Source organism: Nematolebias whitei, chromosome 10 (assembly GCF_014905685.2).
Source record: "Nematolebias whitei isolate Nwh7 chromosome 10, NemWhi1, whole genome shotgun sequence".
NCBI lineage: Eukaryota > Metazoa > Chordata > Actinopteri > Cyprinodontiformes > Rivulidae > Nematolebias > Nematolebias whitei.
In genome coordinates this window covers 5322136-5346080 of record NC_056507.1, presented here as the reverse complement: position 1 = coordinate 5346080, position 23945 = coordinate 5322136, and the positions used below count along the sequence as shown (strand labels likewise).

Here is a 23945-nt window from a genome sequence, read left to right as displayed (position 1 = left end):
TAACATGCACATATATATATAAAGTTCTATCTTATCTTATCTTATCTTATCTTATCTTATCTTACAGTATTTTTTTTTCCTGAACAGCGCCTGTAACACAGCTGGTTAAAAAAATAAAAAATGCATTAGCCTACCAGGAAGTCATTGATTGCTATCTTTATCAGAATTGAGCAAATGTTACTCTGCACATGCGGGGGGATCCCCCCTCCCCCTCCCTCACACTGTTTCATTGCTCCACTGTGGCCTGTTTGATAATTTCATTGGTCAGATTTTTTTTTCTAACCTTTATTTATACAGGTAGTCTCTTTGAGTCACGAGGACCCACCCCCCATGATAGGCGTGTAGTGGGCAGATATGCGAGTGCTCGGGTGTGATGAAGCAAAATGTTTTGGTGGCAGGAAGCTCGTTAGCCCGTCAAAAAACAAACAAACAAACCATAAATTAGCCGCAGCATTGTATAAGCCACAGGGTTCAAAGCGTGTGAAAAAAGTAGCAGCTTATAGTCCAGAAATTACGGTATATAAATATGGATACACTCCCACATTTGTTCTGATCAGATTATTTAGCTAATAGCTAGTCCAAGAGAAGCCAAGGTCTTCGATTTAAAAAAAATGTAAAGAAGTTTGTGAATAAACTTTATAAACCTTTACATTGCTGTCAGCTTTGCACTACTTGGTTATTTACATGAAAGACTGCCGTTACGTGCAGGCACAGTAACAGCAGCAGCTAGCAGTAGAACTTCTGGTGCATGCATGTCCTCTGTGAATATGCTAATATGTTGACAAATTAGCTGTAAAGTTAAATTAATAACAATTTAAAGGTTTACAAAATCTCATCCACGTGAACTTTTTGTGAAATACTTGAGATAAACGTTGACTTTCTTTTAAATTAGCCATTAGCTCATCATATGGTGAGAACAAGTTCTTTCTTTTTCCAAACTGAAGTTGAATCGAGTTACCTACGACAGGTGAGATATTAACTGTTCATAACCTCTTTTCAGAATCTCACCGGCTCACCTCAAAAACATCAGAAGTCTCAACTTATTCAAAGCCAATTTTTTTAAACCATTTCTGTCGGCTCAGCTTTTGATTTCTGAAGAGACTAAGAGGCAGGTTTAATAATCAAATTGAAAAATCAAACTTGTCTTTCTCTGTACTGCTGGCTCTCAGAACTAACAATACAAAAAAAACAAACAAACATGTAAATGATGAATACTGTAAATGAAACAGTCACAATTGCACCGTGCAAGTCAACGACAGATCCTGCTGTTCAGAAGATTGAAGGCGAGGATATTTACATGAAGAAACTCGTCACAAAGCAAACACTGAATCCATGATTTTATGTCACATCATGAACTTGTCGGATTTCTCTTAAAAAGTGGCAACCTGCAAAAGTGAATCTGCATCTTTCAGGTCATCGGATGACCGAGCTGGTGACGCCCACTCGGAGAAATCCAGCAGTTCTCATTAGGCGTGTATGAATTGTTAGACAAGTGTCGCTTGTTGTTTTCTTTAGCTGTATGTAAAAGTGCACTGGATTCAAATGACTAGCACAGAAATGACAAAAGACCTCAAAAGTGCATAAAGTGCTGATTATTTCAATCCAGGTGGTGTTGCACTTAATCACACATTTCCTTTGACGATCGTCAATATACAGAACAAATCAATAAGTTCAGAAAACCTAAAGCTGTGCAGATCTTTTAGTAAAATAGGTGTCAAACGTAAGGTTGTGACATGATTAAAAGCTTTAAATATCTTGGAATTAACGGAGCCTCAAAGTCAACTCCAACCGATCCAATGAAACAATTTTATCTTTCATCGTTGTCACAACCAGCAGGTTTAACTGAACACTGCGTTATAAACAAAAGTTGCATTTAGCATCTAGAATCCGCCACGAAAGGCTAAGAAACGAGTTTAGAAAAACTCTAAATATGGTAAAAATCTATTGTCTGAATTGAAAACATTTCCTAAGCTGTTTTGGATTTTTGTTTGTCACTCTTCAGCCTCTTGAAACCTTTTGGTCGGTTTTATCAACCCTTCTTTGTGAGCCGCAGATTTCAGAAAAGATCATGGCAAGAAACAAAAAAAAATAAAATACGAGATTGTAAATTAGATGCTAAAATCGAAAGAAAACCTTCTTTCAAAGGATGCAGGGTGTCAATCAAAGTTCCAAAACATCCGTCACTGTCTCTGTCAGCGTCTAAATGTGCTTTAGTGTGTGTGTATACAAAGGAGGGCACGCTATGGTTTTTGGTCAGACATTTGGATTAGTGTCCAAGCTTCTTTCCAAGAAGGTTCCTTTGTGGCTCTCTGTTGTATGTCTCTTTCAGTGCTGCTCAGAGCAGTTTCCTTGGCTCCTGTCGGCTGCTGACACCTTTACTTCTTCTCCAGAGGGACCTTTTGTGTAGCCTCTGACTGTTGGCATCGGCTGGGGGGAGAAAAGGTACGCATACTGATGACATCATGCTAAAAGGAGTTACCCAAAGATTTACAGACGAGACTTTTAAATGAGGGGTTCCCTAGCTGGCATAAATTCATCAGTGTAATTTTAAAATCTAGGCTTTTTTTTTTTTTTTTTTTGCTTGATGGCTACATTGGCACATTTTATAAATTATACTCCATTTGTTTCCAGATTGAAATCTTAGTCATACTCAGGATCTTTCCTGCTTCTTCAGTGCCTCATTTCCTCCTGAATAAGGATAAGAATTACTGGGGATAATCTTCGCTCTTCAGGGGTCGCCACAGCGAGTCATCCTCCTCCATCTCACTCTGTCCTCACTCCAACGACCTCCATGTCCTCTAACTGCATCCATATATCTCCTCTTTGTCTTTTTCCTGCAGCTGCATCCCTAACATCCTTCTACCAGTATACCCACTGTCCCTCCTCTGGACATGTCCAAACCATCTCAGTGTGTCCTCTCTAACTTTATCTCCCAGTTGTTAAACCTGTGCTGTACCTCTGATGATATCATTCCTAATCTTATCCATCCTTGTCACGCCTAAGGAGAACCTCAACAACTTCATTTCTGCCACTTCCAGTTCTGTCTCCCGTCTTTTTGTCCATGTCTCTGTCTCCAGACCATACAATATAACTGGTCTCACCACTGTCTTGTAAACTTTTCCTTTGACCTTTGCCAACACCCTTTTGTCACAAATCACTCCTTAAACTTTTTTCCATCCACTCCAACCTGCCTGGACTCTCTTCTTCACCTCTTTACCACACTCTCCATTTTCCTGTACAGTGGACCCCAAGGCCTTGAAGTCCTGCACCTTTGTGACCTCTGCTCCTTGTAGTCTCACTGTTCCACCTCCTCCCTCTCATTCACACACATGTACTTTGTCGTACTACGGCTGACTTTCATTCCTCTTCTTTCAAGTGCATACATCCACCTCTCCAAATTCTCTTCCACCTGTTCCCTGTTCTCATCACATATCACAATTTCATCTGCAAACATCATAGTCCATGGGGATTCCTGCCTGACCTCATCTGTCAGTCCATCAACAGAGCAAACAAGAAGGGGCTCAGAGCCAATCCTTGATGCACTCCCACCTCCACATTCAAATTATGTCACTCCTACAGAACATCTCACCACTGTCCTGTTGTCCTCACACATGTCCTGTACCAGTCTAGCATACTTCTCTGCTACTCCAGAGTTCCTCATGGATAATATAGTATAAAATAGATAAAAAGTGCTAAAACGTGCTTGTTAAACTCATATTCTGAGAACCTCCTTTCTGCTTACCTTCTATGCACTCTACTTTGGGCTGTTGCCATTCCCCATTCTCCATACAGTGTATGATGGGCAGGTGGCGCTGTGTGTAGCCTGCGTCACACTCATAACGGACTATAGAGTTGATGGGGTAGTAATCTCTTCTGCTGCCCATTGGTTTGCCATGTTCCACTTCAGGGGGTGCGCTGCACATTACTGACACAGGTGACAAACAAGTGGACACACAAACAAATGTTAATTCAACAGGATCTTTAAACCTCACTTTACACTCATTAACAAAAATGAAACTGCACATGTTAACAGGTCATGTGAATGTTGCATTGTTTACAATATCAGATGAAATAACAGAGTTGGTAGTAGGAGGCTGTCTGCTGGATTGACGTCAGCAAGGTGTGACACCTTCTTGAGTGTGGAATGGAGTCATAGAGTCAATGAATCCTCTCCCTATGTCAGCTTGGCCATCAGTTATTGAAACTAACCTCAAGATCTGACAGATCAGCTCGGGGTTGAAACTGACGCCCAAGTTGCTCTCACACTTGTCCAAGAAAGATTGAGGTATACGATGCAGGGCATAGATACAAATGCAGACAGAGGTAATCTTGTTGAAAGATTATCTCATGGTGTTATTGTGGGAAAGGTGAGACATCTACCCATTTAAGACATCCACCCATCCATTATCTTTACCCGCTTCTTCCTTCTCGGGTCATTAGTGTCCATCTATCACTGTTCGCGAGGCGGGGACACTCTGGACAGGTCTCCAGTCCATGACAGGGACACATAGAGACAAATGAGCCAAACGACCATTCACTCTCTGGCTCAACTAGGGACAATTTAGAGTTACCAATCAGCCTAACATGCATGTTTTTGGTCTGTGGGAGGAAATCAGAGTACCTGGAAAAAACCCGTGCATGCACGGACAGAACATGCAAAATCCCACCAGAAATGCCCCCAGACTGGGATTTGAACCGGAGTGACCTGCTCACTGAGAGGCAACAGCTCTACCAACTGCCTTTAAGACGAGTTCCTTAAAAGTTTGAAAAGCTTTTCAAAACTAAAAAGATGGATAATTTATTTGTGCCATAATAAAGAGGTTTATTTTCATCAAATATTGCTTATGTATCAACAACACGCTTCTTCCTTCTCGGGTCACGAGGGTCACTAATCCCGGTTTTGCGGAAGCATAACCCCAGCCTATTGAACTGTATCACAACCAGTAACCAGTTGATCCTCAAAAGTCAATAAAAAAATAAATAAGTAGAAATTCAACTTTGCTTAAGTGAGTTTTCAGCAAGGTAAACTTAAATGTTTTGTGTTTTTTACTGCATTATACATGGTTTCTTTACAAAGACAGTGGATGGAAGATTTAACGTATCACAGCTATGTCCTGAATTTACCAACAATCTGCCATTTTTAATTCCCAAAATCAGATCTCAATCAGAGACATCCCGTACTTCATGATGGCAGTAAACTTACCAGGTCCAATCTTGCAGGTGTAGGGAAGGTGGTAGTTGCAGGGCACATCGTTCCACTGCCCACCCTCGTGCAGGATCAACACCACACAGTCCTCCCCAGAACTGAAGTAGTTGTCCGGCTGGTTGGGCCTCCAGTTCACAAAGGACTGAATTCATCATGTAAACAGATAAAAGTAGTTGGTTGAAACCTGATGTGAAATTAACGAACCAATGAGCAGCTATTGTCTCCAACAAAACTTACCAGTGGACTCCCATCTGTCCATTTGAACTCATTCTGCACAACTTGGTCATTAAGTCCAATCCACTGGTAATCCAGACCACTGGCTGTAAAGGAAATGTAAATCCTGTTGTCTCTATAAAACATAAACTTTACTGAGACCTTACTGCTCATTTTAACTCACAGCTGACAAACTCCTGCTCTTCCAAGGAGTTGATGCTGACCAGGTGGGCGTTGAACTCCAGACAGTGCAGCTCGGCCTCAGACCAGGTGTGTCTATCTTCAGAGAGGTAGTAGCAGCTGCCATGAAACTCCTTCCAGCCGTCAAGACATCCCTGCAACGCTGCACACATTTGAGATAACAATAAAGGGTCTATAAATGTGTTCATCTGTCCACTCTTTCAGTTAGGTGGCGTCAAAATGAATGCGCTGCATCTTGGAGACTCACTTGTTGAGCAGTTTTCTCTGGTGACGCCATCTGGACACAGGCACACGGCAAGTTCTCCCTGCATGGAGCAGGACCCCGCACCACAGGGGTTCGGATTGCAAGGGTCTACAGAAACTGACAGCAAAAAAGGGACTTTCATTTTGACATTATGGTTAATTATTAGACAAATTTGATCAGAACTTGTAAAATACTATGAATATAAAGAGTCACAAACCTTCATCTACTTCAGGCTGCTCCACAACTGCAGGGGTTTGTAATGACACGGATGGTGCTGTGGTTGGGGCGGTGTAGGCTGTATCTTCAGTCACTGCTACATGCTGTTTGTAAGTCATGATAGAAGCAGGTGTTTCATGAGGGGCTCCAGATCCTGATGCATCCGAAGAGCTGCTGAATCCACTGATCCCTGAGCCACTACCTTCCCCGCTCATCTCCACCACCACACCACGGCCATGCTCAGGACGTTGTGGGGATCCAGTCATTTCAATTAGCCCATCTGTTAATAGAACGACACCATCGTAATGATGGATGGGGTCTCCAGAGGCAGAACCACTGCCTGAAACGCCAGAGGGAAAACCACTGGAGAAACCACTGTGGTACCCCGATCCAGAGGGCTGGTATCCAGATAGTTCTTGGAGTCCAGACTGCTGCTCTGTCAAGTCGATGCCACTGTGATCGACAAATGAAATGCCAGAAAACTCACCAGAACCTGAACCAGACACATGGCCGGATCCAGAACCAGACACATGGAGGGATCCAGAACCAGACACATGGCCAGATCCAGAACCACTTGATCCCATAAAGTCTCCACTGATAATAACTCCTCCCTGGCCAAATTCCTGCTCTGTGCGATGTTGGTGGGTTTTTGATATGTCTACCATGTCTCCGTTCACCAGGACAATCCCAGAGGCCTCACCGCTACCACTGACATCCACACCTCCACTGCTGAAACCAGATCCTGATATACTGAAGCCAGATCCAGATTCAAATCCAGAACCAGATATAAAACCAGAACCAGATCCAAATCCAGATTCTGATCCAGATCCTGATCCTAATCCAGATCCAGATCTAGATCCAGATCCAGATCCAGATCCAGATGAACTACCCAAATCTCCAGATGTGAAAAAATCAACGCTTCCCCCCTCCAGCTCCTCTGGACTTCCAGAGGTGGACTGTTCTCCAGAGAAGATATCAGTGTGTCCGCTGAAGGTGATGCCATGTCCTGATCCAGACACGTCACCACTGGAACTGGAGGAGCCGGATTCTCCTGAGGTCTCTCCGCTTGCTGAAGGTTGACCCGAACCAGATCCGGGCACATCGGTTGGGACCGGAGGAACAAGGCTTTTCTCTGTGGAAACGGGTAAATATGAATAAAACATAAAAAAATAGCTTATTTCTTTAACACTGTTGTCACAAACGAGACAGCATTTATAAAAGACTAATAAGATTTTACTTTTGGGTTTAGTATTTGTAAAGAAATGGTATAACACAGCTAAAAGCTATGAAACAGCTAAAAGTGTAATTATATTGTAACAAATTATCTTTTACTCTGTTATAAATGTCATCACATCATATAAAAATTGTTAAATTATTGCACAAGTAATATTCATATAAATAACATATTTATCCAAATTGCATTCAACCGAGTATTACAAGGAATTCCTCTGAATCAGCAGAATAAAAGTTATATAAATGACTTTATATAAGCACTTAAACCTACAATCTTTTCAAAATTATAATACTGTGAAGTTAATTAATATTTTATTGTGACCACTTTTACACATAACCCATTCTGTTTTAATAGTTTGTCATTAACAAACGGTTAAAAATGGCCAGGTTATTTTCTCACCTGTAGGAGCAACATGTTGAGTTTGGACCGTCGCTTTCTGGATTAATTCAGTTTCAGTTATATTTACAGCAGCTTCTGTTTCATTGTACACCTCAGTTGTAGCTGTTTCTAAAAACAAACAAAAAATGAGACACAAAATGAACGCTTTGTAAAATTTGACACATCTGATTTTTTGCTTCATTCTTACCAGTAGGAGAAAAGGTTACTGTCGGATACACAAACGTTTTTTCCAGTTCTTTGATGACTTCTTCTTCGATATGAACATCTGAGCTTTCAGCTGAAAAAATAAAAAAAAAAAATAAGAGAGAAAACTGTTTAGAAAGTGGAGTAGTTTGGACTGAATAGTGCAAAACCAACATATTTTTGAAATATGATCTTTGAATCTTTGAAGACCTTCTGGGAACAAATGAGCTACACGTTTATTTTTGTCCGATTTTGATTTGTTTAGTTTTGGGTACAGTCAAAAAGCACAAATTTTTTAATTTTTATTTTTATAAAGCCTAAATATCCTTCCTTTTTGTCGTTGTCAAATTTCATTGTTTTCTGCTCTCGCTCTCACTATGGCCTATCTGAAAGCGCTTCATGGACAAATCTCAACATCTTGACGTCAAATGCACATGTAATTGTGTTTATAAAAGTGTTTGCTGGTAGAGTTTTTTGATGTCTCAAATCATGTCCTGATAAAACAAGATGTGAAGAGATCTTTTTTGTAATACCACTATCCATCCTCATGGCCTTTTACCTTTTTCTATCTAAAAAGTATTCTGATAAAGAATAAGAGTCCACGCTCATGTAGCAGCATCAACGTGCACTCTGCCCATCTTTCGGACGACTGTACGAACATAATCTAACTGTATCCCGGTACAATGACGATAAAGCTTATTCTGATTCTGATGCTCCATGCAGAGCGGAGAAGTGGGCGTGGACGAGAATGCAGCCGGAGGCAAAGAGCTGAAATCATGCCATTCTGTGCTCTTTTAGAGCGTTCAGAGAAACATTGTTTAGAATATTCCAAGAGTGTGGGAAGGGTTTAAAATGCCTTTTAAAAAAAAAACTACTACTACTTGTACTACTATTCCTACTTTACAGGTTTTCACTAATCGCGGGGATTCAGGATATGGACCCCCCCGCGATAAGAGGGACTACTGTAGTTTCATTATCAGTGGATAGATATTGTGATCGTCATCTCAACACCAGCCTTGTAATGTGACGGTACAGAACCATCAGCTTATGAATATTAAAAAGTGTGACCTAAAACATGTATCATTTCCTAATCAACTATTTTAATAATATAACTATTAATCAATTTTAAAATTAATCGTGTATTTTTATTTCCTGACTTGGATGAAAAGTAATAGGATGTTGGAAAATATGTCAGATAGGTTTCAAATGATGAATCTTTGCCTGAAAGTTTACATTTTCTTTCATGTTTCTTCTTTCTTGTGATTATTTTAGGTGAAGTAAAATGTTGCCCATTTTGACTGTTCATCTGGCTATCCATTAACCCTTTGTCTTATTGGATAAAGCAAAACAAGGAGTGAAAGTGAAGAAAAGTATCAAAACATCAGATGGTTTGGTTGCACAGATGAACCCAAACTACAGTAAGAAAATGTGTCAGGAAATCAACATTTCACAGACTGTGAGCCTTGGCAGTAAAACCTCAACCTTGTCTACCCGTTAAATGTTCTGTCAGAACACTGGTGGGTTTGTGAAATAGTTGAAAAACACACATTTAACTCTGTGTTATTCTAACCTCTAAAACAGTAGGCATCATATCGTGAGTGCTCATCAGGAAACCCCGTCTGGTTGGAGAAAGCGTAGATGATGTGGACCCCAGCTTGGCCACCTCCACAGTGAGGCTTGGGGCTGGCGATGGGGTAGCGGACGCTCCTGTCCAACAGCCAGCCTGGGCGACATTTGTCCAGTCCCTGTTTCCAGGCAGCGTACAGCTGCCCAGGGGATGCCAGGGTGGTGTTGAGTTTCTGACAATGCTGCACAGCCTCATCATATGAGAAGCTGTCAAAGTCGCTGGTGAAGAAGACCTCACCTGTCAGATAGAAAGATATAAATATTCAAAGGAATTTAGATGAAGTGGCACTTTGTGGATTTTAGGGTACCCTGCTAGTCTTAGACGCTCACCATTTAGACGCTCCACGTAACAAAATACATCGTAGCGTTCACTGGCTGGTCTCAAGCCGTACGATCTCACTCCTGGAAGGTTTAGCAGGTTACCAGCACAGTTTTGTCTTGGTGACACAATCGGATACCTGAGCATAGGACAAAGAATAGCGAGTATAGTTTTAAAGATCTTAAATCTTGAAGCTGTTGAATGGTAAAATTAAAACAACCTATTGATTTCAATAACAGACATAATGCCTCTGATTAGCGAAGCAGATGGCCTCTTGTCCTGGGCCTGGTTCTGTTGTGTTTCTTCCTGTTTAAAGGGAGATTTTCCTTTCCACTGTCGCCTTTGTGCTTGCTCAGGATGGGAGACAGTGACAAAGTGAAGAGTCAACGCAATCTGCTGCTTCCTTAGATAACTTACTACTTGGCTTTTATAATGTATGTGAATGGTCTCGGAGTTAGTCAGCAAACTTTAGAGCTTGTGTACAAGGCAATGAGCTGTAGACTAAACAAAATGTTAAGGATTGTTTCAATAGCAGGTAAAATAGTGGGGAAACCACAAAAAGCTCTGTCTCAACTGTCTTGCAGAAAGAACAAGGAAGACAGCAAGGAATGCTTTAGAAGATGGCATCCATTCTCTTTTTCGTCAGTTTAAACCTCTGAGCTCATGAAGGCATTATAGGGTCCCTCTGGCAACGAAGAATATCTATAAGAAGTCATTTATTCCGAGTGCAATAACCATTCCAACCAGACCGAATGATAACATCTACCTGTGGTATGCAAAGTGTTTTATTCTATGCACAAATTGTTGATATTTTGATTGTATGAATGTGTTTTATTTTATGGTTGGAGAGTCAAAGGAAAATTTCCACCTTGGTGGACAATAAAATCTTGTCTTGTCTTTGTCCTGAGACAACATCTGTTGTGACTTGGCGCTATATAAGTAAACTGGATTGAATCTAATTGATCATATCATTTAACTAAAATATATAAATAATAACTAAATAAGTTTAATACACACTAGAGATGCTGTGGTTGATCATCTTACCGCACAGTTTGGTCACGCAGCCAGCCGGCGTCACACTGGTGTAGGCCTTGCTCAAAGGCTGCCTGAAGCTGCTGAGAGCTGGCGATGACTGCTCCAATACTTCGACAAGCTTGGTGGGCCTCAAGAAAGGTCAGAGTGTACCGACCAGTGATGGGTCGGTAGTGGAACACCACACCTGGAAAATGAAGTACAGGGATTAAGAAAAGAAAATGGGGTATTCAATTAACGATACAAGAAACTTGTAACATTCTTACCAGTGGGAGCCATGGTCACATCTTCACCTGTCAAATCCAGTCCAGGAACTAATATAATATCTTGGCCAGTCATGATGGGTGGAACAGTCAATGAGGTGAGAACTTCCTCTTTTTCAGACCTGGCCTCCTCCCGTCCAGGTGTAGGTGTCAGTCCTGGGTAGAGCTCTGAAGCGGGTGTGATTTGGATGATGTCTGGGAAAGGTGTGGTCCTCTCAGGAATAGCACCTTCATCTTCACTTGCTGTGAAGACAGTTTTGTATAACTTATACCGTACATTTTTATTGTTTGTGTGTAGTGTAGTATACAGCAATACAAATTAATCTATTTTACTCTAGCAAAGAGTAAACATTTCTGAAACTCCCAGAATTACCTACAAATCTGAAGCTGTTTCAAACGATAACTAACCTTGGAAGCAGATGGCATCAAAGCGAGAGTCTGGGTAGGGGTATCCTGTCTGATTGGGGAACAAGTAGACAGTTCTCACTCCTAAAAGCCCCCCTCCACATTGAGGCCTGGCAATGTTGATTGGGTAGCGTACACTCCTATCTGCCAGCCAACCAGCATTGCACACATCCATACCCCATTTCCAGGCAAGGTAAAGTTCACCAGTGGTGGCCAGCCTGGAACCAAGTTTGGCGCACTGATCTTGTGCTTCATAAAAGGTAAACTTCTCTACAGACATGGAGTAGAAGACTCTGCCTGGGAGGGAAGAAGAGAGAAGGGCAAAAGAAAACACACGGACATGAAAATATGTATTTGTTTATTATGCAGTGTATATTTCAGGTGTGTCGCCCTTGTTAGATGAGCATACCTGACATTTTCTCAGCAAAACAATACACGTCGTAGGTCTCATTAACGTCTCTAATCCCATACGTTCTTACTCCAGGAAAGTTTTCCTTGTCTCCATAGCAGCGCTCCCGTGGCTCATGAATGGGGTACCTTCAGAGGACGAGAGAGAGTTCTGTCATTTAAGTTGTTTTATAAAAGACATTGAACAGGGACGCTTTAACCTTTGACAGACTGGGAAAAGTCAAATTATAGATTAGCCTTAGCAGTGTTTTGATGAACAAGTAGTAATCTTTAATGATAAGAGCTACAAAAAAGCAATCTATATTTAGCTAAGCATCATGACTAAAAGAATAAGGATTAAGATCCATCTGTTTTTACCTACAGTGCTCAGTAAGTTGTATCTAATACATATTGTATTTTTAACTTGTAACAAACTGAGAAGTAAAAACATTGTTTTTTAAATGTTATTCCTAGACTTCTCTGATTTTCCGCAATCCCTGAGTACTGTAAAGACTTATTTATTAGTTTTATTTGTTAGTCAAACTCTGTAGCAGAAACAGCAACTTTGAAACAACTCTGCTTCAACTTTACATCGTTGTGACAAAGTTTACACAGCACTGATCCAATAATAATGTCACACGATGTCATGCTATGCACTCTTAGTTATGCACTTTTCGTACCTTTAAGTGTAATTAGTGTTGCCGTCTTTCTTTTCTGCACTGTTTGTGTACTGTGTTCAGTCACATGAGGTGTGCCTATTTGAGATCAACATTTTCCACTTGTCATTCACTCCAAAAACATAAACCTGGAAAACGCTGATACTCAAGTTGCTGTCATACATTTTTTTTGGACTTTACTTGAAGACGAGGACGACAGAAGACAAATTTCAAGACCGAGACATCCCAAAGTACACCAACAAACGGCACTAGCAAGAAGACGACCCAAAAGATGGTGGGTAAGATCAAGGATAGGAAGTGACAGAAGACTGAAGTTTGGTCATTAATACAACTTCATGGAATAATTTCAAATAGAAGATGCTGGTCAGTGACACAGGTACACTGCAGCATTGTGACAACAAACGAACAAAACACCACGCTCACAACAAAGAGATGGTTACATCACGGCAACATAAACCACACTTTCATAATGTTTCACGTTTTCAGCATTTGTTGTTCGGAGTTCTCCGGATGGTGGACTCGTGAACATTAATGTGAGAGAGACCTTCATTTGTTAGAAGTTACCCTGGGGTCCTTTGTGACCTATTCCACACCTTGCTGTTAGAGTGATGTTTGTTGGTCCACCACTCCTGGGGAGGGTAACACTGGTCTTGAATTTCCTTATTTGTACACACTGTGTCTGACTGTGGATTGGTGGAGTCCAAACTCTTTACAGATGTTTTGTAACCTTTTACAGCCTGATGAGCATCAACAACTCTTTCAGAGCTCCTCAGAAACCTCCTTTGTTCCTGCCATGATCCACTTCCACAAACATGTTGTGAAGAGCAGACGCTGATAGATCCTGTTGTTTAAATCAAACAGGGTGCCCACTCACACCCGATCATCATCCCGTTGATTGAAAACACCTGACTCTAATTTCACCTTCAAATTAACTGCTAATCCTAGAGGTTCACATATTTTTACCACTAACAAATATGTAATCTTATTCTTCTTCTTTTTTCAGCTTTTCCCTCTTCAGGGTCTCCACAGTGAGTCATCCTCCTTCATCTCTGTCCTCTGCATCTTCTGTCCTCACTCCATCTACCTCCATGTCCTCTCTAACTGCATCCATATATCTCCTCTATGTCTTTTTCCTGCAGCTGCATTTCCAACATCCTTCTACCAATATACCCACTGTCCCTCCTCTGGACATGTCCAAACCATCTCAGTGTGTCCTCTCTAACTTTATCTCCCAGTCCTTCAACCTGTGCTGTACCTCTGATGATCTCATTCCTAATCTTATCCATCCTTGTCTCTCCTCAGGAGAACCTCGACATCTTCATTTCTGCTACTTCCTGTTCTGTCTCCTGTCTTTTTGTCCATGTCTCTGTCTCCAGACCATACAACACAGCTGGTCTCACCACTGTCTTGTAAACTTTTCCTTTGATCTTTGCTGACACCCTAAGTAAATGATAGAATATGATATTTTTGTCTCATTTGTTTAACTGTGTTTTCTTTATCTACATTTAGGACTTGTGTGAAAATATGACGATGTGTTAGGTCATATTTATGCAGAAATACAGACAATTCTAGAGACTTCACAAACTTCTTCACAAACAAGCACCACTGTATATGATGAAGTTTGTGCGTGATCCTATAAGGCAGAGGACTGGACAGTTTACAGCGTACACTTTATTTATTCATGTTTTGAGTCTCCTAAAAATAAGAGTTAAAAAAACTCCAACATACGTAGCAAAATGCAAAACATTGTGACATTATCACAATTATCTCCCACTATCAGATGGTCTGTGTGTGTGAGACACCTCAGGGTTCACCAGGTCTGCTCACCAGAGGCGAGGCTTCTCAAACAGAAAGCAGCCAGTTGAAGTTGACATTAATCTCACTGCTTACTTTTACTAATTAATTGCGCCTCTTGTTTGAATGTTTCTCTGGTCTTTTACAACTGATGGTATTACTGTACCTGACAGTCTGGTCAGAAAGCCACCCAGCATCACACTGATGGTATCCATCATCATAAGCGGCTTGGAGCTGCGCTGGAGTAGCAATGGTGGCACTGTTTTGGATACAGGCTGCTTTGGCTCTTTCAAACGTCAGGGTGTAGCGGGTGGAGATGGCGCGGTAGTGAAATACAATTCCTGTAAAATATACACACTCATCATTTTTATTGAGCCCACTGAAGCATCTTCTCTTGATAACTGCTAATTGTACCTAGTCAGGAACTTTGATGGGTTATACATTTGAACAAACGGCAATAAAATGTTAAACTTTGTGTCTTACCCTGAACCTGGATGTTTACAGTGTCATAGTTGTCCTCAATTCCTTGAATCACCTCACAGCGGTACGTGCCAGAATCTTTGGACCTCAGCTCTGTCAGCTCCATGCTGGCATCAGTAGAAACCATTGGATAGTTGACCAGTGTGACTCTGTCCAGATATTCTGCCTCCACGTAAACTTTGCCTTCAGAAGCCACCAAGATTGTGGAAACTTTCTCTTTGGTGACGTAGGTCCATTTGATGCGGTGTGAGAGCGGCGCGATGGTGGGGGCTCCAGGGTCATTAACGGTATTATCTTGGAAGTAGCAAGGCACCACTACCTTATCGCCCAGCAGAGGACGAAGAGGCACCTCCACTGGGATGCTGACACGCAATGTGCTGTCCATGTCTGTGATAAACAAAGACGTGATGAAGATTTTTATTTATTAACAAGTGTCAACTTGCTTAAAAATGTTAAACTATTAAAGCTATGCTCTGAAGGATTTAAATGGACACTTATCAGTATAAAACTACTGTATTTTTCACCCTACAAGTTGTGTTTTTTGGCATAATTTGCCCTGCAACTTATATGCCAAAGCGACACATTTATGAATTTTTTTCACATATTTAAAAAACAATTTTTGGCTGAGACATGACCGTTTTCATTCATGTATGTTCAAGTATTGAACGCTAACATTTGGTTAGATAGCACTTGTGTCATGGAATATGCAAAAGTGGCGCAGTCGGCTTGCCATAGCCTGCCACCTTCGTCCTGGTCGCCTGGAGCAACCGTCAAATCAGAATCAGCTTCATTTCGCTGCACCGCCCCGGCAAAATGCAGCTCATTTGCCCATTGAAGTGCATTTATTAAGTAAAAATTCAACTGAGACACCTTTGCTATAAAGTCGAGCAAACAAATAATTGTTTTTAGGTGGTGATCTTGTTAAATTGTGAAGAAATCCGTAGCGTTCCCTCTTCCTGATTTCCTCCCTATGCACTCTCCCGAAGCACCGAGGCAGTGAATACTTTTGAAATACAGCTGATTTGACCATTAAAGGCCTTTTTATTAAGTAAAAGTTCAACTGAGGCACACCTTTACTGTAAAGTCAAGTAAACAAATAATTGTTTTTAGGTGGTTATCTTGTTAAATTGTGAAGAAATGCCGAGGGACTCATCCCACTTCCACGTATCGGCGTTTGAAATGCAGCTGATTTGACCGTAAAAGTGCATTTATTAACGGAAAGTTCGACTGAGACAAACCTTTACTATAATTTCAAGCAAACAAAAAATTGTTTTTAAGTGTTAATTTTGTTAAATTCTTGTTAAAGTCCTCCCGTGCACGCTCCCGCGGATGCCGTTTGGCAGCCAATCGATTTTTGGCACAACACCAGCCCACATTTCCGGGTTGTCAGCGGTGACGCGTAATAGATGCGACGTATTTATGGATTTTTCCACTTTATTAGACATGTTTGCACTGATGTGACTTACAGGGCGGTGCGACGTGTACGGCAGGAAGTACGGTACTGTTAACCTCCTATACTCATATGACTGGGATGGAAGTTTCTGTCAAAACAAGCTTTCCTGATAGCATTGTAATTACAGAAGAGGATTGGCTTCAAAAATCATCCACCGTGTACACCCTCGAGGCCAACAGTCACGTCGGCAATTCAACTTCAACTTACAACAGGAAAACTGCTGCTTTTCCCTTCACTTTACACAGAGGTCTCTTACCGTCATCATGTTGAAACGATGTTGCCAAGATGATGGGGAAAGACACACAGAGCAGAAATAGAGTTGCCATGGTTACCTGACAAATACAGAAAAAAAAAATCACATGGATTAGGTGAAAACATTTGACCAAAGCCCTGTGATCAAAAAGAGACAGAAAGACGAGTGTTTGATCAATTTGAACATTTTTCCCCTCTTCTACTTTTGTATGGCGCTGTGTTGTTTCACCTCCTGTATGAGTGGTTTCTTACTCCATTTTAACTAGGATATATATATATATATATATATATATATATATATATTTAATTTTGTTTTGTTTGTTCGCCACTCTTTCACTGAAATGAAAATAAAGCATCGAGCGTGTAGGAACATTGGGAAATACTCAATAAGGTGTGAGTGTTTCTGGTCCCAAAATGTGTTTTTGTACCAGAAATAAGTTGAAGCACTACAAGAAAAGTGTGACTCGTGGACCTCAAATGCTTTAACTTTTGTTAAAAACTGATTAGTATAAATATTTAATGCTGAAACTGAACATGTTCTAATTTGATTTTCCAACTATGGTTATGCTCCTGTTATAGAAACAAAGTCGTCTTCATCAAGATGTGTCCGATTGTCCAACGGGGTCTTCACTGATTCCAGGTGAGTGTTATACTAATGTTGGTTTGGGTTTAACACAATAAATGTTAAAACACAGAATATAATTTGAAGTGATTAGACTCGTGTTGTATTACCGGATTTTTATCAGATGTATTTGATGACAAAAATAACATTTGTCAAATATTTAAGCGGCCATTTTTCCCTTTTCTCAGTTGAACCACGGCTAATTAGCAAAGGTGTAGTAAACCTACCCGATGTGAATCATTACCTTGTTAACGGGGTCATTACACGCACGTTAGCATGCACATGTGAGAGAACTGAGCTCAGTAAAGAGGCACTTTATTTTGTTGCAGGTTTTTCTCTCTTTCGTTGCTTTTAGGAAGTTGGAAAAGTGTAACAGCCGAGCCACACAGCACGTAGCACCTCCAGACACGTCCGGCGGCCTCGACAGTCTCACATCTGTCACACGCTGCTTGTTTTCGCTCCACTTTCCACTGCTCTGACTTTCAACGCCCTGAAGCTTACGGAACCGTTGAGTCTCAACTGAACCCTTATTGTGCTGCTTTAACGAGGTCCAGGACAGGCCGCAGAAGGCTCCCGGTTCATTCCAAACAGCCACGGAGACATTTAAACCTGATAAACCAGAAGCTGGCATTCATAAACCGTTTGGAGGAACTCACGAGAGGCTGCGATAAAACGGCCAAAAGGGAAGTGAAGCGACCTGTTTAGATTCATTATCTTGTTTCAGTCCACATTCCGTAGATTAAAAGGCATTGCAGACATTGTGCAGATTTTTTCTGCTCTCGCACAAAGCGGACACCTTTTCTCTCCCTTCTCTGTTCTCCTCTTCCTCCTGTTTTTTTGCTCTCTGTCTGTGTCTCGGAGCTCCTGCTACACATCTCACGAACGAAAAATACTGTTATAGATCTGGTGAGCTGGACTTTCAGCGCAATTGACAAAATCTTTTCTACAAAGCGACAGCGTCCTGGAGAGCCCTCACGTCCCACTGAGAATCACGCTGCAGGATACGTTATGAATGTGGGAGCTGATGTGTCTTTCCGTTTTGTCTCAGGAGGACGCCGAAGACATATACAATTGGATTTATGATTACAGGGTTCCTGCTTTTTAGAATCAGCTGGTTCCTGGTTTGTCAGCATACAAAAAAGATGGCTGCAGCTAATTTGGCCCTCGTCAGGCTGCCTGCCTTGAAGGTTTGATTCGTGCTACGAGTACTCAAAATATCCTGATGCATGCTCAATAATCCAGGTAGAAAAATCCCAAAAAGTTCAATCTGATCCTCTGGACATTCAAAAAAAAAAAAAAAAAAAAGCAAAAAAATCTATAAACGTTTCGTCTCTCATCCAAGAGACTTCCTCAGTCTGAGCTGCTGTTTTCAGCTCAAAATCATCTGACGTGCGAGCTAAACCGTAAGATAGAAGCGATTTGTGAGAAGCGCAGGCCACCTGTAGCTTCTAGGACTCGCTAGCATGTTGGAGACGTCCTTAGCACAGGTCAGTGGAATGCCCACAAATTTGGCTATTTTGGATCGTAAGTACCAGCAGGACTCGAGGCTGATGAGAAAAAAAACAGTCTGCCTGAAGAAAATCAACAATTGTGGCTTATCTGAATCTGACTCCCCTGTTTGGTCGACTATCAATTTTCTCCTGGGACATGGGTAAACTTCTGTGCAGGCTTATCAGAACTGCCGGCTGACCAACATCTTATCAGGACTTCATGGACAAATCTTGACGTCAAATGCATATGTAACGTGTCAATAAATGTGCTTGCTGGTAGAGTTGTTTGATGTCTCAAATAGTGTCTTGATAGAGCAAGGTGTGAAGAGATCTTTTTTGTAATACCACTATCCATCCTCATGGCATTTTCCCTTTTTCTATCTAAAACTATTCTGATGAAGGATACAAGGCTGCACTCTTGTAGCAGCAGCAACGTGCACGCCGGCCATCTTTCAGACGACCGTAAGGACATAATCTCGTTGTATCTCTGTACAATGATAATAAAGCTTATTCTGAAGTGTAGTTTGTCTGAGTGTTTTTATTCAGCTCACGCAGAAGGGTTGGACTAATATAAGCTCAGTCTGAAAGTGACAGTTAGTCCAATTTGGCAGGAAACACATAAGATCACACTTTCTATTGTAGACAGATCAATAGATCCATCCTAAGATTATTGGAATGCACTTTCATTAGGAACATTCAGTCCCAACATTTGATCTGACCAGTGGTTTGGCACTGATCATATCTCTTACTGTCTTAGTATCTGATACTATTTAGATTTTTGTGACACTTATGTATTATATAATATAATAATTTATATCATTTTTAATTTAATTTAATATCACTTCCTTTATTTACTTTTCATTTTACATGCTTTTATACGATTGTATTGTTGTGTGTACATCTTCTGTGGTTTTGTTTTAAAATAGGTCTCTCTTGAAAATGAGTCCTCGTGGCTCAATGAGACTAAAAGGTATAAATAAAGGTTGAATGAATGACTATAAATAAATATATATATATATATATATATATATATATATATATTCATATATATTCACTTTGCAAACCAGAAATCGCTGACCTACACAAGGCGAGGTCAGTGAACAAGGCCAGGCTGATTCTGGCAGATCCTGATCATCCACACCATGGTGAGTTCAGGTTGCTTCCATCTGGACGCAGGTATCTGCAGCCCAGACGTAGGACGAACAGATTGAAAAACTCATTTATCCCTGTTGCGATCAGGCTTCTCAATGAACGTTGATGACTTCCGTATTATTTTAATGTCTTAATGTCATGTGTAGTAGTTTTATACCTACTGACTGTGAAACTAATTGCCCCTTGGGGATAATGAAGATACTTGAACTTGAACTATACTTAATTAGCCTACTTAAAGTACTAGATATTACATTCCTTTACAAAGTAACACCATCACCTTCCAGTATAGACAGAAGTGTCCATGAAGATGTCCATGAAGGTTATGTCTATATTCTGATTTACCTCATTTTGTATTTTGCTTTGTGTGTTACCTGTTGTTTTGTCTGTACAGCACTTTGGTTGGCCTTGTAGCTGTTTTAAGTGCTTTATAAATAAAGTGGTATGGTATGATCATTTAATGATCAAGATGCATTACTGTGTTAAAATTCCTCCCAGGATTCACTGGCAAACCACCAGAACCCTCACCTCTTTAGCACCCACATCCACTTAGTGGGTCCTCTGTTGCTTTTAAATGCACCATTTAAACTGAAGCCACTTCATGATGCGCACCAGCATTTGTGAGCAAATTTCTCCACGGCCAAGTCAAGCCAGGGGGCACCAATCCACACTGCACCCATTCAGACACCGGGGTGGCTGCTGCTCCCCAGGTCTGCCGCTGTGGTATGTCCAGCTCCCAACCAACAGGGAGGGGAATAAGGCCTCGGTCTGTTCCAGCAGCGAACAGGGGTGGGACCTCCACCCTGCCAAGGTAAACACAAGGCGGGTATCAGGAGACCCACCCTCCCCCCTTCAACACACAAACGCACCACTGCCTCCCCCCTTCGCCCAGTCTCCTCTGACCCTCCTCTGCCCGCCAGAAGCAGAACAGAGCTGACATTGATATGTGCACACACAAAGAAACACAGACCGGCAGTCATAGATCACCAAGGTGATGTGAGGGGAACTCACGTCTGAAGGATCTGGTGAGGTGAACGTGCGCGGGGGTGTGTGCGTCCATACAGCACTACTGACACAAACTGTATGGCCTGTGTTTGAGAATACACACAGACGGTTGTACAGTGGAAAGGGTGGAGAGCAGAAAGTCTCACACCAGCTCGTACGTGTATTAATACACACACAGCCGCCAAAAATCAAAGCTGAGTCAACAGCGTGTGCACTTTTAGCAGCTAAACGTGTCAAACAAGAACACACACACACACACAGATAACAAGCTCAAGTTTAAAACACTAATGTGCTTTAAAGTGTGAAGATGTTTGGTTTAGCTGAACTCTCACGGTTCATGTGCACGGTTCAATCAGAGCATTTCAATTCACATCATGTGCTCGTCCTGCCTAACGTAACCATGGCAACGGGATGTCACTCTCAGCCAGTCTCCTACAAAAGACAGACGATAACTAAGCATTTTACGGAAAAGTTTCAGATCAGCTGTGACGTCTGACTCATCGAGATTTAATCAGAGTGGAAGCTCGTAAAATATAAAGCAACAAATCCCGTGAAGATTTCAAGATTTAAAGACAAGCCTCATTATACAGATCTAAAAAACAGTTAAATCTGGTCCTCTGGACATTCAAATAAACAAAACGAAAAAATTGTAGAAACGTTTTGTCAATTTTTTTTTTTGTTTTTCTGAATGTCCAGAGGACCAGATTTAACTTTTTTTAGATTTTTCTACCTGGATTATTGAGCATGCATCAGGAGATCTCATTATACAGAGTAGCAAATTGTTTTTCTAACAGTCGTTCATGCATTTCCTAATGTGATGAAAGATGATTTAATTTTTACTCCTCAAGTTATATTTAAATAAACGGCCCTTAAGATGAAACGGTGGAAGTTTTCATACATATGAAACCGTGCCAGCTGTAGCTAGGAAACGCTGCATCGTGAGCCGTGAAATGAATATAACGGCCCAGAGACACAATCAGATGCAGCTTTTTTAATACACTGTTAACTTTATATCACAATTCATTTATATAGCGCCAAGTCACAACAGAAGTCGTCTCAGGGCACCGAACAGAAACATTCATATGTAAAATAAGCCAATTAGTAGAAGTTTTCTATCTCAGGAAGTAATGTCATAATGCCCATTACATTTATTCATGGCACCTGAAAACATCCTGAAGGAGCGACAGACCAAATGAAACCGTCGTATAAAAAGTGGAAGTGAACTGTTTAAAAGAGAGTATTCACAGAACAATGTAAATTTAATTTCTTCTACCTTTCTCATCAACGTTATTTGATAATCGACTAAAAAAGACAGTTCTGTCTGAGTGGCTGAATCAGTGCAAGAGGCTAAAGAAGAGCGCCAGCGTCGCCTGATGTTCCTGTTTCAGGGTGTCCAGTGAAACGTACCGTTGATGATGCTCCTGGTGCCGCTCACTCCAGGGGCCGCTCACTCCTGCCTGTGTAGGAGTTCAGAAAGAAGTACTTCTTGAACACCACCACACATTTAGACGTTGGACAGAGAGGGAGGGGGTGAGGGGATGAGAGAGGGGGGAGAGCTATTCCTGATGGTGAGGTCATGCAAGCAGCACTGAATTTCAAGGAGGAAGCAAAAAAAACAAACATTTAATGACATTTAGCAGTATTTGCCTGTCGTAATTTTTTTAAATCTTTTTTTTTTTTAATTGCACGTCTATTTTTTTTTCCATTAAATGTTTATTTAAAAATATTGCTCAACAACTGGGAGACGTGGAGGTGGATAGACTGAACCGATTAGTTTTATATGCAGTGAGATGCTGAGAGGTCAAATGAGAGGATGAGTCCCAAAAACTAAAGAAATCAGTTTTCAGTTCCAACTTTTGCCTTCAGATTTTATTTCCTTGTGAAACAGGAGCTGAACGGTGGAATGAGACCAGTGTTCCTTGAAGAAATGTGTGGTAAGGTTCTTGTGTGATCTGTTAGTACTCTGAGGATCAGTTAGCTCATTACCTGTAAATTGCTTGAGTTTTAAAACTTTTTTAAATTAATTTATTTAATCTTTATTCATACAGGTAGTCTCGTGGAGTCACCAGGACTCAGGTTCAATTTCAAGTTCAAGTCAACTTTATTGTCGTTTCCAACACATGTGGTACACGAGGTGGAACAAAATTATGTACACAGGGTCCCAGTTACGTCCAACAAAAGTATAAATTGTAAAGAAAAACAGTAATAAGATCTAAGATATGAACTATATGTTAAACTAAGAATACACTAAGCACTAATAGTACTGAAACAATACGCTGAACAGCAGCACGAACATGAGTCTGTGTGAGCAGATGAGCACGAATGAACACAGCAATGTGAAATAAATCAGCAGCATGAGATCAGCAGCATCAGATCAGCAGCACTTCTCAACAATTAAGTTGCATCACAGTGATTTTTTGTTCACAGAGATTATTCTAGTTAGAGATTCATGAGTCTAACATCCTCAGGGTAGAAGCTGTTCCTCAGTCTAGTGGTTCTACACTTAATGCTCCTTAACCTCCTTCCTGAGGGGAGCAGGGCAAAAAGTGTGTGTGCTGGGTGAGTGGGGTCCTTCATGATGCAGGTGGCCCTCTTCCTGCATCTGGAGGTGTAGATGTCTGTGATGGTGGGGAGACTGACTCCAACATCTTCTGTGCAGCCTTCACCACTCTCTGCAAAGCTTTTCTTTCTGCAGCTGTGCAGCCTCCATGCCACACGTTGAAGCTGGAGCACAGGATGCTCTCCACTGCACACCTGTAGAAGGAGGGGAGGACTGAGCTTCCAGACCAGCTCGCCTCAGCCATCTGAGGAAGTAGAGTCTCTGATGAGATTCCTTGATCAGGCTGGTGGTGTTGGTGACTTATACATAACAACAGCAGCACGAACATGAGGTCAAGAGAGGCCAGTTTAAAACAGACAAAATAAACAACACAATGTAATAAAATCTCTAGAATCCAAGTATAAAACAAGATAAAATACTAAAAACAGGAACAAATTTGCAAAACTGCCAAATATTACTGTGCATGAAAAAGTATAATGTTTCTGCGACTTGGATGGATGGATACAGACAGACAGACATTATTAATCCCGGGGGG

At 41.1% G+C, this 23945-nt stretch overlaps 1 protein-coding gene across 1 annotated transcript; it reads right to left on the bottom strand.

The window, feature by feature from the left end:
- Nucleotides 1-454: 454 nt before the first annotated feature.
- acanb (aggrecan b) lies at nucleotides 455-22330 on the bottom strand. Its single transcript, XM_037683264.1, has 19 exons — nucleotides 22258-22330; nucleotides 16589-16664; nucleotides 14883-15266; nucleotides 14566-14740; nucleotides 11951-12078; nucleotides 11545-11838; nucleotides 11140-11379; nucleotides 10886-11060; nucleotides 9853-9980; nucleotides 9467-9760; nucleotides 7901-7990; nucleotides 7714-7821; nucleotides 6082-7212; nucleotides 5868-5981; nucleotides 5604-5762; nucleotides 5444-5526; nucleotides 5204-5348; nucleotides 3743-3925; nucleotides 455-2427 (listed from the first exon to the last, which is right to left on the bottom strand). The coding sequence occupies exons 2-19, from the start codon at nucleotides 16656-16658 to the stop codon at nucleotides 2336-2338; spliced, it is 3993 nt and encodes a 1330-aa protein (XP_037539192.1). The 5' UTR covers nucleotides 16659-16664; nucleotides 22258-22330; the 3' UTR covers nucleotides 455-2335.
- Between the last annotated feature and the right edge of the window lie 1615 nt (nucleotides 22331-23945).

What these genes read in the sequence shown, in the direction of transcription:
- acanb (XM_037683264.1), bottom strand. Translation starts at nt 16,658, where the DNA reads ATGGCAACTCTATTTCTGCTCTGTGTGTCTTTCCCCATCATCTTGGCA. An exon ending in CTTTCTGACCAGACTGTCAG is followed by an intron (nt 12,079 to 14,565) that starts GTACAGTAATAC and finishes CGTCCTCTGAAG; the next exon opens with GTACCCCATTCATGAGCCAC. An exon ending in TGATGCCTACTGTTTTAGAG is followed by an intron (nt 7,991 to 9,466) that starts GTTAGAATAACA and finishes TTATTTTTTCAG; the next exon opens with CTGAAAGCTCAGATGTTCAT.